General features: G+C 43.0%; 1 protein-coding gene across 3 annotated transcripts in view; it reads left to right on the top strand.

The window, feature by feature from the left end:
• KIF6 (kinesin family member 6) overlaps positions 1-17,259 on the top strand; it is a 438,203-nt gene that overhangs the window by 62,451 nt on the left and 358,493 nt on the right. For all 3 annotated transcript variants that reach the window (XM_025197847.1, XM_006018586.2, XM_006018585.2), the window contains exons 4-5: positions 118-265; positions 12,186-12,295. In XM_025197847.1, the coding sequence (XP_025053632.1) occupies positions 118-265; positions 12,186-12,295 (258 nt within the window). The remainder of the gene's footprint in view (positions 1-117; positions 266-12,185; positions 12,296-17,259) is intronic.

The raw sequence follows: 17,259 nt of genomic DNA, 5'->3' as shown, positions 1-17,259 counted from the left end.
CTGCTGAAAATAGTTGAAAGACTTCCATTGATTACACTGGACCTAGAATCCAGTTGTTGGTGAAGCAGTAAGAGCAGTCCATGAAAAATAACGTCTTATGTACTTTTTCATTTTTAGTGCTCTATCAGGATATAATGGTACTGTCTTTGCATATGGACAGACAGGCAGTGGCAAAACTTTTACCATCACTGGAGGAGCAGAGCGTTATAGTGATCGAGGCATCATTCCCAGGACCCTGTCTTACGTTTTTCAGCAATTGCAGAAGGTACAGAACTCTTTTCTGTTGTTTTTAAACACCCAATTTATGCATACTGCATTAACTCAAAGAAACAATCTTAATGGTAAGGTTATAATAAAACCTGACTTGAAGCCCAGCAAAGAAAGGAAATCTACCCTGAAACTATGGCATTTCTATAAAGCCAGCGTTAGTAGTGCTAGATGAACTGGCTTGTTGCCCAGACACTGAAAAATAATAGGCAACTTGTGCTGTTATTTCTTTATAAGAGCATCATATTCTGGATGGCCTAGAGTACTATTTGCTTAAATACTAGGTTTTCTTATAATCTGTCCTATTTACATTGTATAGTAAAATCCCAGATATCTGGCATGAGTGGGGAATGGGGGGTGCTGGTAATGTAACAATGCCGGTTACCTGAGGGCACAGGGTTTCCGTCTGGACATGGAGGGAGGTGGTGGCATCTGCATGTGGAGCAGGGCCTGGGGGGAGTGGCGGCGGCCTTATGCGGAGAGGCAGCAGCGCAGTGTGGTGGATGGGGGGGTGGCAGCAGCAGCCACGTGCGAGCTCCTTCCCCCCCACGTCTGGCCAGATGGAAATTCCAGTTACTAGTGTGTGCCAGTTAGTATAATCCAGGATAAAAGGGATTTTACTGTAGTTTGTAGGAGAGTGTGGTAGGGACCACCCCTCTGGTCTGGGTGTACTGGATCTCTGCTTCCACTTCCCTTCATTCTTTCCTGCCATGCCTTGTTGTTAAGAAAATTAAAGGGTGGTTAGCTGTCCAGAGAAGAGCAGAGATCCACCTGACTGAAGGCTGTCTTCTCCTAAGGGCTCCTCCCTCTCCCACACCCTGTTCCTTTCCACTCCTGGCCGGGTGGCCCAAATCTGCCGCCTTAACTTGGGACTCCTGTACCCCTCAGGCAGTCACTGCCATTTGGCCTCATTTCATAGATTCATAGATGTTAGGGTTGGAAGGGACCTCAATAGATCATCGAGTCCGACCCCCTGCATAGGCAGGAAAGAGTGCTGGGTCTAGATGACCCCAACTAGATGCATATCCAACCTCCTCTTGAAGACCCCCAGGGCAGGGGAGAGCACCACCTCCCTTGGGAGCCCATTCCAGACCTTGGCCACTCTAACTGTGAGATCCAGCTGCTAACTCGTGCTCCGAGATGTTCACTTTCATATTCTCCCTTATAGGCTCCCAACCTACTGTCTCCTTCGAGCCTTTCCTGGTGTGATGTAATCAGTTCTTGGTCTAGTCTGGAATGCCAGTCACCGCCTAGTTTGTTTCATGATGTCATAAAAGATCAGTTATTGATGAATTTAATAATTTCTCCTGATTCATGGGAGAGGGGCGAATCATCAATGAATTCAGCAGTCTCTCTTAATTCAGATGAGAGTAATTATCACTGAGATCCGTAGTCTCTTTTAATTCATGAAGGAGTAATCAATTATCAATGAATTCTGCAGTCTCTTTTAATCCCTAGAATAGCAATGAATCATTAATGGGTCCCATGGACTCCCTTGTCTTGTAGGAGCTTAGTTAATTCTACCCCAATCCTATCAAGTCTCTATATCTTATACAAATCCCATTCATTTTCCTTTTGCTTCTCATCAATGTGTGAGGTTCCAGACTTGTACGATCATGTCAGCACTTTATCAACAGCCTGTGGTCACATGTTTAACTCATTATCTTCATGGAAACCTCACTGGCCTTTCTGCCAGTCAGGCTCCTCTTCACTCACTCCATATCCCTCACTAGTCTGCTTCTGAGCCTCCCTTGTTTCCTGGACCACTCCACTGGGTCCCTGGGATGCTGCTGGGAGATCCCAGCTCTGCATCTCTATGTGGGTTGCACAGCATTCTCAGCCTGCCATGCATTCCACGCTCTGGAGGGTACCAAATGTGCCGGCTCTTTCTTTAGAAACTGCCAGAATTCCCACGGACTGATGAGGGCTCATTCCCTCTTCTCGTGATCACATATGCCCGGGGTTTGGCTCTTTCACCCTGGACCACACACGGACTTCTCACCTGGTTGCTCCAGTAGCCATTCAACCCCACTGGATTCTTCAGGGTAAGTTTTTTCCCCAATCCTGTCCCGACAGCATTCCTTGGCCGGAACAGGGACTGGAGTTGGTTCCCCATTGCATTGTTATTGCATGAATTATGAATTATGGAATTGTTTTTGTTATTGGGTCCTAGAAGCCGTAGATCAAGAAGAGTAGTAGAACTAGTGTTTTATCATCTGTTTTGAGTTACCTTTTTTTGGTTTGTTCGGTTAAACCTTAGAATCATAGAAAATTAGGGTTGGAAGGGACTTCAGGAGGTCATCTAGTCCAACCCCCTGCTCAAAGCAGGACCATTCTCAACTATATTGTCCCAGTCAAGGCTTTGTCTAGCTGGGTCTTAAAAACCTCTAAGGATGGAGATTCCACAACCTCTCTGGGTAGCCTGTTCTAGTGTTTTACTACCCTCCTAGTGAGGAAGTTTTTTTCTAATATCTAACCTAAACCTCCCTTGTATCATTAACCTTATAACCTTCATAAAATACATATTGTATTCTGATTTCTCTGGATAGAACCCTTTGAAAGTCTTTCAAAAATGTTTTGGTTATTTAATTAACAGGATTTATTTTACTAGGTGTTATTAATCAATGCCAGTTACTTGCTTATAGGCATGTATGATAGAAACATAATACTAATATACATAAAAATATTATGCCTGGCAGTTTTAAATTTCAGTATCTCAACTTTTTTTGTTGTTCTAAAGCAAAGATATCCCTACCACAGTAACCTTTTTGGTTTACTTTTACTTTAAATATGTATTCAATACAAATATGTAAGAGGCTGATTCACTGTCTGAGCTGGGGCATTAGAGTAGGCAGATGTTAAGCAAGTTTCTCTCCATAACTGCACATGTATACCACATGAACAAGTAAAACTATAAATAGTACAAGAAGAGATAAAAGATTTTCCCCACTAATACATTCTTTTCAACATGCATTTGTCCATCTGTTACTTATTTAACATTTTAATGGTATCTATAGATCTTCTTTAAAAAGGTATCTAGACCTAAAAAACTGGTTAACAGTAATCTAGAGGAGACTTTCAGAAGTAGTAAATTCTACTCTAAAGGATCAAGTTTTGTAGATTATTCACATGTGGAACTTCAGTTGAAGCCAGTGGAAGTCCTTTGTGTGAAGCAGCTAAAGGTTTGGCTTGTCAGCGGGAACAAAGTGACCACTGTGACAGAACACCCCTTTGGGTGTCTGTCCCTTTAAGGGCTGGAGCAGGGAGCTGACAGGTGGCTGATGAGAGTAGCTATTTTAGAGAGTGGCCATTTTGGGAGAGCTCTGTTACAAGAGCAGAGCAGTTGGTGTTCAGCTGCTTGGGGAGTAACGTCGCTTGGCAGAGCTCCTGCTCCAGGAATATCTTGGAGGTAAGAGTGAGGCTGTTGGGAAGGGGGAGGCCTCATTGGTTCTGGGCATGACCTAAAACTGCACCCTGACGGAATAGGGAGGCCTGGTAGGCTTGCCCATGGCAGGGCAGGACCACCTAAACGCCAGGACCGAGAACCTACCCAGTGTAAGGTGGATTGGGTACCTAAACCCCTGCCTCCAACTTTGGGTGGGTTACTAGGAGGACTAAAGGGGGCCAGGCATGCAGAGTAGCTGTACCTGAGCCCTATGTGGTGTTGGACCCTGGAGCGGGGGCCAGGTACATTGAATGAGCAGCACCTGAGTCCTACGGGTGTAAGACCCTGACCCTGGGAGAGGATGGAGTGAAGGTCAGGCACACTTAAGGAAGAGAAGCACCTGAACCTGTTGGAGTGGAAGACCCCAGGCCCCAGAGAGTAGGGGGTGCAGTTATGGCCCGAGAGAAGGGTGTAGTGATCCAGTGAGGGGCCAGTGATGAAGCAGTCCCATAGCTGAGCAATCGCTCAGTCCCGTTCAGGTGAGGGTCATGGGAAAGGCCCAAAAGGCCGCACCAGGACTAATCGAGGGGTAGAGAGAAAAGCCTGAGGAACAATTTGAGTAGGGCGGAGTGAGTGTGGCCTAGATAGGCATCATACAAGAGACCAGGTGAGAGCCAGGGCAGTGCTAGAGGCCCCGGTGAGAGGGGGTTGGTGTGTGTGTGGCCTGGGAAGGCAACGTGGGAGAGACACAACTGTGTGTCAAGTTGGACCCAGCTTTGAACTGGAGATGCAACACGCTGTGAGACATCAGCGAAGCATGGGACACTTATAGGGATGGTAGGAACGTGAACTTATCACCCATGGTCATGTGAGCGCATTAAGGGCAGCCTCCAGCCTATTTGACATCACAGTCAGTTATCAACAAGGCATGCCAGGTGAACAAGGCAGGCAGTTTGCCCAGCAACAAGGGCGGGGTCATACTAGTACCAGGCCTGGAAGGTGCTCTTGTCACATTCACGTTAAATAATTAGCGTATTTATACAATTTCTCTGTCTCTTTCTTTCCCCTGGTGTTTGGAGACTGTCTCTGATTCACCCACACCTACTGTACTTCTTTTTCAATCCCATATTTGTTGTTCCAGTTTTGAGCTTTTCCTGAGATGCCACCACTAATAATAATTCTCAGACAAGCTACATTAGGATTGTTTGAGGATACATACCAGCTAGTTAAACTAAAATATTTTACAGCAGTGCCTTAATTATCCCCCAATAAAGTATGAATCAACTTTAGAATTAAGATTGAGTTTGCTAGCTGTGTTAGACTCGGGCAGAAGGCAAGGCAGAATGGCACTGTACCATAGTGTCAGTTCATAGGATCTGATGAAGTAGTTTGTTACCTGTGAAAGCTTATGCCTCTCTGAACCAGTTAGTCTCTGAGGGCATTTATACATGTGCTCCAGGAGTGGGGGAAGGGGGGCGCTTTAATTAGAGTTGCTCTCAGAGATGCTTAAAAATTAGAGGTGATCTCAGATCCATTCTTAGAGCCACTCTCAGAGCTGCTTAAAAATGGCAGTGGGGGTGCTTTAACTAAAGCTTATCAAATGAGCTTTAGTTAAAGTGCCCCCACCGCCATTTTTAAGTGTGGGGATGGTAATATATGAGACACTGGAGTCTGCTGGAGCCTGGTATTATTCTGAGGTGCTACCATGCCTTGCCTTCTATGTAGAATTAAAGTTGAACTAAAAAGGCGAAAGATTGATGCGATCTGAAGAGAAGCTGGAGTAAAGTTGAACTAAAAAGAAATCCAGACATATAAATTTATTTAAGTGTATTTAGGACACTGAAACTGCCTTAACTCTGTCCCATGTGATGAAAGAAATGATGTAATAACTTTAAAATCAGTTTAATTTGTGATCACAAAAACTAAAATGCCTTAATAATATCCCTGTGATTTTTGCATGGTATCCCTCTGGAGCAAAGATAAAGATGTTTGGATACCTTATCTGTTCATTTCTTTCCTTCCCATATTTGGATTTCTTTCAAATTTAACCTTGACCATATTTCTGGGGTTTATAATGGTTGGCTTAGGTTTAATTCCAGTGTCCCAGTAATATATTTTATTGTGTACTATTGATGATGATATGCTTATTGTTGAATTACCTTGCCCCCACTAGGCACTGTAAGAACATATAACAAAAAGACAACCTATACCTGCACCCTCAGAAGATATACTCTATAAATTGTATGCCATGTCCCCTTTAAATACACTTTAACATAACATTGTCCAAGAATTTCTATTTGTTAAATTAAAAATTTCATATATAATGCTTTGCAGTTTTTAAAGTATTGACCTTAAGTTTTTTTATATTTAATTTTTATGACCAGTTTTCGTCACTGTGTTTAGCTGTATATGCCACTGTCAAGCAATATGATATATCTACAGCGTACTGACCAGTTAAGTTGAGTTAACAGCTGCTTTATATTTATATACACGTTTCTTCTTGTCTCCCCCCCTCCCTGTATTCTTGGACATGCCCACACACGTACTCCCCACTTTCCTCTTATCCTCACATTTTCCTGCACCTGTGGATAGTTCTTGAGGAATTCTCTATAAAAGAGTATTATTCATCTTCTGCTGAAAAAAAAAGGATTGCTTTTTTGTTTTGTTTTGGTTGTTTGCTTTTAAGCATAATGCGTCATTAATCCTAGAAAAAATATTTAAATCCAGCACATGCACAAGATTAGAGTGAGTTAAAACAATATGGGAAGGTTGAATTTTCTTTGTTAACATGCTTTTAAGATCATTCAGGACAAAGAGCAATGTCATGTGTTTAATTTCTTAAATGACCTTTTCCTGTGACGAATTCTACAAGAATTATCAGTGGGCGCGAATAATTGTGAGGCTAGCAAGACTGGAGGAATATGTTTGGGGGCATATGACAGAGTCCACTTGCCTTAAGATCTTTGCAGAGCTGGTCCCAGAGGCTGAGCAGGGAGATCACTGATATGAGAGGCCTGTGAGCATGAGAACAAAGAGTTGATAGCAGTTTAGTAGTTGGCAGCCCCCAACTACACCACTCATTGGCTAACCAGTTTGGTGTGACCAGATCTATCAGAGCTGCCATTTATGATGTATGTGTTCACCCTACATATGAGGATCTCCAATTCCCAGATAGTCCTTGTTGACTTCACCTGTATAGTGTTCCCCATTTGCAATTGATGGAACTTGTAACTTGATCCTTTGCCCTTTCAAGTAGGTAAGCAGAAAGACTAGGGGTATTTCTTAATAGTACTGTATGGCCTTGTGCATCACCATGTGATGGTCACACATGTCATGTTGTTGGATAGCCTGGCAAGATGAACGCTACTAGGTAGGGTCTTTGCTAGTTCCAGCCTTGCCTCTCTGATAATTACTAGCCCCCTTTCCAGCACTGAAAGTAATGGAGTGACCGTCACAGCAGCAGGACACTGACTACCATTGTCCCCTTGCTTTACCTGTGGCATTTTAGGTAGTTACGCTTTGTGGTCGTGTGTCAAGGTACACCCCTGTAAGGTTGACTGTGTAGTTTTATTAATAGGTTAGGCAAGGGTTTGTATAGGATGATTTGGATAGAAATGATTCTGCCTCAGGCAGGGGGTTGGACTAGATGACCTCCAGGCGTCTCTGCCAGCCCTGGGTTTCTATGATTCTGTGATTCCCAAACCAATTTTCAGCAACCTGGCCTACCCACTCTTCCTTGTACTTATGATGAAGTCATACACAGGACACCTGAACTCCAAGAGTGAGCTGTCATGAAGATGGTTAAATGGGCCATCAGGCATCAAAGGGCCAGGTGTTGATCCCTCAGTGTTTGGCTAGATGCATTTAATTATTATCTTGTGAAGATGGTGTAGCTAGCAGTGGCCTGGACAGCATCTGTGAGATGAGGGGCAAGTTGCTGAGGGAGAGGCAGCTGAGTAGCTATGTCAGCTGTGTGAATAACTGGGGCTGGTGTCCTTGGAAAGCCACAACTGTCAGGTGGTATCATAAGGGAGGTCTTGGTTCTAACACCAATTGCATGGCAACCATGACCCAGACAAATGCGGGGATAGCTGGGTACCAGTTACAGATGGAAATAAATGGAAAGGTGATGCAAGCAGAAAACTTCTGGTTACGTTTTTATTGGTGTGAGAAAGGGGTGGGGATTAATCCACCTGAGAGGAGGATACATATGGGAGGGGAGGGGCATTATATTACGAGTCCTTTGGGGTGGGTTCTATGCTGGTATTACTCCTTAGAGAGGGACAGGAGTTCTCACACATCCCTATGCTGAGTGGGGTTTTTTTTTGGCTAGCTCTAGACAGTTAGAGGTCAGCATCTGGTGTCCCTAAATTGTCTTTAAATCTCTCTGATTCTAGAGGCAGCCTACATACCTAACCCTGTTTCTTTGATCCTACCAGTTAGAATAAGACAGCTTAGACATGCTGAAACCTAAGCTGGAGGTACCTAATGGATACAATCTAGGTTGGGGCGGGCAGTTATTTTGGGCGGAGGGCTGCTTACCAAGTTTTGGCAAGCCTTCAAGGGCCACATGGGTAGCCCCGCCCCTTGACAGGGACCCCACCCCCTGATCACCATCCTGAGATCAGAAGTCCCACCACCTAACACCTGACCTTTGCCACCAGAAGCCCCTCCCCTTGCCCCCTGGAATTACTCCTTTCAGCAAGGGATTTTGCCATCTCTGAACCAGAAAAATACCAAATTATATTCTGAAGATCAAAAATGTACTACAACATTCATTAATTTCTTTTAAAAAATATTTTTGTTATTTAAAAAAATATTTTTAGCAGGATGCATGATTTTTGGAATCAGGAATTAGATCCCAGTTGTACCTTGCTGGCTGGTGCAGGGGGAGCACCAGCAAAATGAAACCAGTCAGCTGATTGTCAACTGGGGCTGGGAACCAAACTGATCCCCTGCCCCAGCTGACAATTGGCTTGGAGCATGGGGAGCCCAGCACTGGTTTGAGACAGCCTGGTGCTGGGCTCCCTATGCACTGGGAGTTGTATGAACCCTGTCTGCTGCTGCTATGGACAGCACATGTGTTATAGCTCCTCTTACATGGGGAGAACAGCACCAGCAGCCCAATGCCTGGTTCCCCATGCAACATGAATGCACTGGTTTATTTTTAAAAATTGCATTTAAAATCCTAAGATGTATTATACAAATATGCTTGTTGTTATTACTTCACTATGCTTTTGGTGCATTGTAACTTCCCTTTTGCTTTATAAGGTATAGTCAGAATAGAGTGAAGCATCTTTGAAAGAAGAGTATTTTTGGTGGATGGGATGGTGGAAATGAAACAGCTTCTATTATTATATATAATTGCACAAAGCTCCTTTTGAGACATAAAGCCATGCAAATAAATGTTTAGCAGTGCCTGGCTTTTTTCATTTAAAAAGATACATTGGTAACACAGTTAGTTCTAGGCAGGCAATTAAATAAAATATGTGGACTTTCTAGACAGGCATACAGTACATTTTATAGTTAGGGACCTACTTAATTTACGATTTTGTGGAAACCGCAAAATGCACAATTGTCTGTGAAATCAATTTTAAAAACTTATTAAAATAAAATGTTGGCTCTCCAGTGGGAGCTGGAATTCCTTGCTGCCTTGTAGCCTGCCTAGGAAGGGAGAGCCCCAGCTGGTGATGGCATCGGGTGGCACGACGGGCACCCAGCAGCCAAGATGGTGGCCACCCCCTTGTCCCTCCTTGGCCCTGGAGTCTCTCTACCAATCAGTGGCGAGAGGCTGGACCATATGAAAGGCAGCCAAAGCCAAGATGGCAGCTGCCTCATTGTCCTTTCTTCCCCTCAGGGTCTCTCTGGCAGTCAGTGGCAAGGGGTGGTGCCTCTGGGAAATGCCCATGAAATCAGCTCTTCATGCTGTGACCAAGATGTGAAAATGCCTTTGTCTGGCCACAAATTAAGTAGGTCCCTATTTATAGTGGAGGATTTCACTAGCAATGAGAAATTCACTTCTTCCTACACAAAACTTGTGTAAATGTTCAAGGTTTGTCCATTGAAAAGGAAATGCCATGTGATTATAGCCAGGCAGATAAGAAGAGCAGTTCTGTGTGCTGCATAAGTGGTTGCTGCACCTATACAAAATCTGTGTGTTGGTTTCGGCCACTGAATTTATATATAAACCTAGGTCTGTGATCCTACAGCCAGCAGATATCCAGTTACCATCCAGGGTGCAGAGAAAGCATAGATGCTCCTTTTGTGATGGTAGTTGTTTCATCCATATTTTCCTAGGATCTAATAGTGGGGGTTAGCTGATTATGCTTTTGTTGCAAAAAAGAGCTACAAGCATACTGGGCTATATATTAACAGGATTTGTCACTTGCAAATCAAGTGAAATGATTCTACTGCTCAGTGATTGGCTGCAGGGGGACCCCGGGGTGTCCCTTCAGACCTAGGAGGCACTAGTTGCTGAGCCAGGAGGTGGGGGGGGGGGAGGGGCACCCCTATGCCTTCCCTGGTAGTGGACCGGATGTGCTTCTGGTCCACTTCCGGGTCTGCTGCCGAGCACACTGGGGACCCCACCGTGCTCCTGTGGCATGCTCCATCTGCCCCGCATCTCAGCATTCATAAGCCACCTACTATCTTGAGCTATATAGAAGAAACATTTAAAGCTGTGTCTATGTCCGAATCATCAAATCTTTCTGAATCTCTTCAAATCAATTTGGAGGGTTCTGATTCGATTCAGAGAGATTAATAGGTCTCCTGATTTGATTCAGATTTGGAGATTTGGCCACTGAATCGGGCCAAATCTCTGCTGAATTGAATCAGTGACCAAAGCTTTGCACAGCCCTACTGAAAGCCTTACTAAAGTTAAGGAATATCATATCCACTGCATTCCCCCTATCAAAGCCCATCACCTTGTTATAGAAAGAAACTGGGTTGGTCAACCATGACTTGCTCTCAACAAACCCATATTGGCTGTTTCTGATCCATCTCCAGGTATTTGATCTTACATTCTGTAATCTTACCAGGTATCAAGGATAGACTTGACTGGTCTTTAATTTCCTCAGTCCTCCTTTTTCCTTTTTTAAAGATGGGAACTATAGTTGTCCTTTTCCCTTTATATGGAGGTTGCCTTACCTTCTCTAAGATAATAGCTAATGGCTCTGCAATTGGCTTATTCAATTCCGGGTGTACTCCAGGTGAATCTCATTTCACCCTGCTGATTTGAAAACATTCAGCTTGACTAAGTAATCTCTAATTTATTTTTTCCCTACTCTGAGCTGGTTATCTTCTCTTCTCTCTTTGCTGCTAAAGGTGCTCACTATCTGCTAGCTGACCTGATTTGTAAGGACTGAAGTGAAAAAAGCCATTCATTACTTCAGCCTTCCCCCATATAATCAATTATTAGATTGCCCTCCTCATTTAGTGCAGTGTAGCAAACTTATATAGAGGAGTCATACCAGTGATGTAAGATGGATCTATTCCTGCACACCTGTAACTTAAATTGGACCAGTCAGCTCAGGTTCAAGGAAGCACAACTGGCTACAACTAAGAGTTAGGAGAATCACAGTCCAATACATCTCCTTGTCCTGTTCGGAAATTTCCTCTACAATTTCCACAGTTTCGTGATACAGATTTTTTTTCTCATTTACCACAGTATGTCTTTCAAAACAGGGAATATTTCATATTCCACGAAATACTAATCTGTCACAATCAATTAAAATGTCATATTAGATAATGTTATTCAGTAAAAAAATAAACAGCTCTTTTCTCAAAATAGCCTTATAAAATAAAGTTAGCAGATTTGAGTAGGAAACTCTCACTACAGGCATGATGTGGTTGCTCTTACAGTTGCTTTATCCAATGAAATAAATTCATTCACTCACATTTTGTAAACTGTAGCTCAGTATTTTGAGTTTTACTTTGTTTGGTTTTGACTTCTGGGGAGGAGAGAATCCTGTCTGCAGGAACCAGTTGGGTTATGTTACATTCTGGAAGTATAGAATACAGAAGGGCTACAGAGGATAGTTGACAGCATACGTCATGGTTACATATTTTGATAAAGAACATGGAAAACAATGTGTCACTGGAGTTTCTAAATGAAGTAAATCGTTATGTTGTTATTTAAGGATAGTCTTTTTATCCATAATATGAGGGTTTACCTCTTTGGTAACATGGGTCTTTGTCATAGAAGTGAAAAATAGTACGTTACACAATTCTGCAACCAAGCAGCCACATTCTAAGTGTATACAGATTTTTTTTGATATATGGAACCAATAAAAAAAAATAACAGACTAAACTTGCTTCTAATGATGGGCGTAGGTCCCTTTTTTTTTAAAGCCTTCATGCATATGGTAACAGATGAACTTAAAAGTGTCACGAATTGAAAATGTAAAACATATCCAGAAAAAGAATGAGAAACAGGGTGACGAGGCAACATGGAAGCTATAGTGATAAATTTGTCCATCTGCCCTGAGACTTGGCTTGCTATTTATAGCTCTTTTTTATTTCCTTTCCTATTCAGGACAGCAGCAAAGTGTACACAACCCATGTTTCCTACTTGGAAATCTACAATGAGTGTGGTTATGATCTTTTGGACCCAAGACATGAAGCCTCCAGATTGGAGGACTTACCGTGAGTAACAAAACTTCAAAGAATCATTGGGGACAAAAAAGTAATCACTTTCAGATGCCCTATTGCCCTGTTTTCCTTTGAAATTGTATGGTACTGACCTTAGCTTTATTGGACTCAAATAGTTTTTTTTTTAATTTTCTTTAACACTTTGAAAAGTTTTCATTGTTGTATGTGTAGGCATTACAAATAGTGGAGGCATTATTGAAGGCGGGGTCTACAAGACTAATATTAAAGGGAAGAAGTCCAATAGGGTCATTGTAAGAAAGGGATATGAAGTAGTCGCAGTTCTTTCTTGTCACAGACTTTTACTGTTTGCTTTATGTGCATATGTGGAGGAGACAACAGATGAAACAGAACATTATTGCTTCTAAGCTAGTAAAAATAAAATTCCTGCTTTTTCAGTTGGTGCCTTTTCCTTCATGGGTAATTGCGTTTCAAGTTCAGAACCTTGTGAAACAATAGGAGATGGAAAGGCCAAGAGGGAATTCAAAAACACAGAATAATCTTTTTCAGGATAGATAATGATCAAAGCAGAATTCCACTGATGAAATACCAATACACTATTAACATTTGCATGATCTGAATAAGTAAGGGATTATGTATGCTTATGGAAAGATCCTGTATTCAGCAGTTTAGCAAATCCCTTTCTATAAGATCTGAAGACAAAGCATGTTAATTTATGCCAAGATTAAAGAGTATATAGAATTAGTATCTTCTGGGATACTGGGATGTATTTAACAGGAGTGTCATAAACAAGTTATGGCAAATGATTTTTCCATTCTATTCAGGAGTAGTGAAGCCTTAGCTGAACTAGCATGTTCAGATTTTGCACCACTGCAAAAAAAAGTTGGACAAATTAAAAAGATTCCAGAAGGAAACAAAAAATTATTGTAGGTCAAGAAAATACAGCATATAAAGAAAGATCTGAAGAACTAGCCTAGAGAAGAGAAAACTGAGAGGAATTTGATAAGGGCCCTCAAATATACAAAGGCTTTTTTTTTAACAAGATGGCAGTCATTTGTGTTTTCACAGTTGTTCCCATAGGGGACAGGAGAGTAGTAACATACATGTTAATCACAGCACAGATATAACATGTAGGAGGGACCATAGAGAGGGAGGAAATTCTAGGAAAAAATGTTCTCAAGTATAATAGAAAATATGCATTAAATGAGGAAATTCAGCATTTAAAAATGATAGGTATCAAATTTGAGAATGATCACATCAAATGATACACACCAATTAATTCCTGTGTTAGCCCTTACTCTGGGGTTTAAGTGACAGTCTCTCCATTTGGGCAAATATAATCAATCAATGAAAGTAAAAACAAGACATGAAGAAAAATATCATGATGGAATAGAAAGCAACAAAACTAGATAAGATGATAAAATATGCAAATTGTTTTGAAAGTATCATCATTAAATGCTTAAGAAGGTGAACAATTTTGTAAAATGGGATTGACTTTAGAAGCCATATACTAATCATGACATTATGCTGCTTATCAATTCAACACAATGAATTACCACAGCATGATGACGTACAAAACTATTCAGTTAAACATAAGAAATATACACCTTGGAAAGTACACATTTGACTCACTGGTAGTAGTTGAAAAACTAAATGTGAAGGCAGAATTCAATGAATATAAATAAAGTGATAGAGTAATCTTTGGTGATAGTAAGAGAAATTCACTCTGATATAAACTGGTATAAAAACACAAAGTAGCATTCAGCTATATCTGGACAGAATTTATTCTCATGAAAGCAAAACTAGAGCCAACAAAAGGAAATGTGTCTTTGGTAAGAGGATGAAAAAATCATTATTGAATGGAAACAAATATCTTATAAAAAGGAAGGTAGGAAGAAACATGGTTTCTACAATTTAACATGGCATTAATTACTTGCCTGCTTCTTACTTGATAGGTGAACTGCTAACTGATTCTGAATATGCTGATACTAGGAGAGTGTTTGTGGGATAGATGTATGGAACCAGTGACAATCCTAAGGTAACAGTGCAGAGTAGCATCTGAAGTAGCATCAACAAGCAGGCTGTACTACTCCAACCCTCCCAACCTATCCACTGGTTTCAGGCATTTTCCCATTCCCAGTTCCTAATCTTCCACCCACTACCATGTAGGTCAGCCCCATAAAATTTGGTTCTTCAGAAATCAAGAATTTTAACTTCTGGACATTGGATAGAAGATAATTTAACAGAATATTATTTTCCTAATTCTGTTACAGAAAAAGGCGGCAAGACTTGCATGGCTACAAAAACATTTCCAGCCTTTCTTGCCTAGTAGAATTACATTAAAATGTCAGCTATTTCTCTATGAGTTGTGTTCAAATATATAGTTTGCTGTCTCTGAAAATTGCCTTTTTTGCTGGTAATGTAAACAGATATGCAAACAGAAAAAATAAATTCCTCCACAGACCCACATATACATGATTAGAGCTGGATTTTGAACCCAGAAGTCCAGGCAAATGTTCTTCTGAAGGTGAGATCCTTTCCATCCAGCTGTATTTGATGGTTTACAGAATTTTCAGTCTAGTATTGAGTAATCATTTAATTGGACTCTGTTAATCAAAAGAGTATTTTCTACATATGGCCACAATTATTGAGTAAAAAAATAATTACTGGCAACCATAAGCATGTATTTGCTATGTATGCATTTGCGGTACATTAAAAATATAATTAAGTGAAAATAGCAAATATTTGTTTTTGAGGATGTGTGGCCATTCTTTTTCCATCTTTTAAAGCCACTGGCATATCTCTAGAAATAGAAAAAATCTGAATTTTCTTCAGGGTAAATAGAAGCTACTCCAGTGTACAAGCATTTACAAAGAGTAGGTAAGAAATGGTTTAAGTTATATGGTTTAGTTTGAGCAACCTAAAGTGTAGATCAGTCTGTAGAGCTGTGTGCAGGCATTCGCTGTGGAGTTGTGCAGGCAGCCTACTCTGGCAATGGCCTGCAGATCAGGGGCTGTTGTGCACATATCCTAGCATGCCCTGTGGGCTCCCTGGACTGCTGGACATTGCCGAGCACAACTGAGCATCTGGGCCAGCCCTGATTGGCTGGGTACCATGAAGAACCATGCCCCACCTCTCCTAGGGAGCTCCTCCTCACAGTGACCCCTTCCTCCTGTCCTGCCCTGCCCAAAGGCTTCTGGAGTGAGTGCTCTCTCTTGTTAATTGCTGTCACAGGGCACTAAGGTGCGCCTGCTCCTTAAGGGCAGAAACTGCCTAGAGAGAGGGCCCTAGGAGCCAGGCAGAACCCTGGGCGCACATAAACTCCAGGGCTGGTGCTAGAGGGTTAGTTCTCTGTCAGCAGCTAATGGGGAAGGAGCTCTCATAAAGGAAGCTACTTGGAGGTGCTTGACTGCATGTTCTGCTGCTGGTAGGGACTATAGGAGTTCATAAGTGCTGGTGGGGTGGAGGCCCATTAGACTGAGAGAGAAGCGTGCCTTCTTAAAAGGGATAGAGTGTGGACCCTATGTTATTGTTGTGTTGTAGCCCAGGGGCTTGTGTTTTCTGTTGTTATTTAAACCAGTGGACCAGGCTGAGGCTATTGGGGAGGAGGAGGCCTCATTGGGGCACACTACTGTGTGGAGAGCCCAGCACCTGAGAGGGCGCAGCGACAGGGCTGTGGAGAGCCCAGCACCAGAGGGTGCAATGACAGGAGGCCAAGCTAGATGGAGGCATCATAAAAAGGGACAACATTTAATTGCCACCTGCAAGGCATGGGGCATGGTAAAGGGAAGGTTTTGGAGCCACGCATCTAGCCCATAAGGCTTGGGGGTATCGTAAGGCACCTCTTGAGTGTGGGACCCAATAAGGGGTCCAGCAACCCACAGGGTTTAGAAGAGTCTGTCAGGGCTGTGACAGAACAGCAGCTCGAATCAGGAAGATGTGGCAGGCGAGATTAGTAGGTGCCCATAGGCTGGACCCAGCATGGTCACGGTGCCCTAGGGACATCACGGCCATCTCTGGGGAGGCCGTATCATGACAATTGCATATGTGTTAGTCTCTCTGCTTGTATCCTGCTATGGAACCCTGCCACATGTGCCCAAGACCAGGGAACCAGGAACCTTGGTGCGTTCTTGTCATTCTGCAAGACATTCGCTGGAGGCTGTCAGACATTTCACATGCCCATCTGGAGATGGCTTAGCAGATGATCACAGTGGCGCATGCCTTCATGCCCACAACCCAGGAGCCAGGTAACCTATGTGGGGCCACTTACCTCACCCTGTGGCCACCAAACTTCTTGGACTTAGCTGAGGACTTCCATGTGGATGATAAAGACAAGGCTATCCTGGACACCATGTCCTCTGGGCTACTCTGGCACTACCTCCAAACTGTTGACTGTTGTTCTGGGCCTGCAGTACCAGCGGCAGCTGGTGGAAGCTGATCATCCTGGGCACTTGGGACAATGAGCAGTGGCTGGGGAACTTCCAGATGTGCTGGGCCATCTTCTTGTACATCATTGCCCAGATGGCCCCTGTAGCAGGATCTGATCCCAAAGCACAGCCATGATACCCCCCATCCAAGCCAAGAGCTAAGAGATTCATGCCTCACTCTGGCACCTCAGAGTTCCCTCCCATTTTTACCTCCCCTGCCATGCCTTGATGGAACTTTCATAGTATTTAGAGAGGCTGCCCCAGGGTCCCAGAGAAAGTCTCAGTTCACCTTGCCAGCTGGTATTTCCCCTACCTGGCTAGCCCCAGTCTTGCCTCTCAGGCATCAAGCTGTGGCCCCCTATCACTATCAGTGTCTCAGGACACCAGTTCCCTTTGGTGTAACCGCCGGGCCTCAAACATCCTACCTCGGGCCTCCTTGCTCCGAGGGTTTTCTGATATCTGGCTTGCTGTCGCCAGTAGCCTTTGGGGAGGTCTTTCCACGCGCTGCAGCCCGCCCCTTTCTCGCCTGCCACGACTTTGATCTCTCAGTGGGTGGGGCTTCGTGTAGTGCGA

Source organism: Alligator sinensis, unplaced genomic scaffold (assembly GCF_000455745.1).
Source record: "Alligator sinensis unplaced genomic scaffold, ASM45574v1 scaffold198_1, whole genome shotgun sequence".
Lineage (NCBI taxonomy): Eukaryota > Metazoa > Chordata > Crocodylia > Alligatoridae > Alligator > Alligator sinensis.
This window is presented reverse-complemented; position numbering and strand designations above follow the sequence as displayed.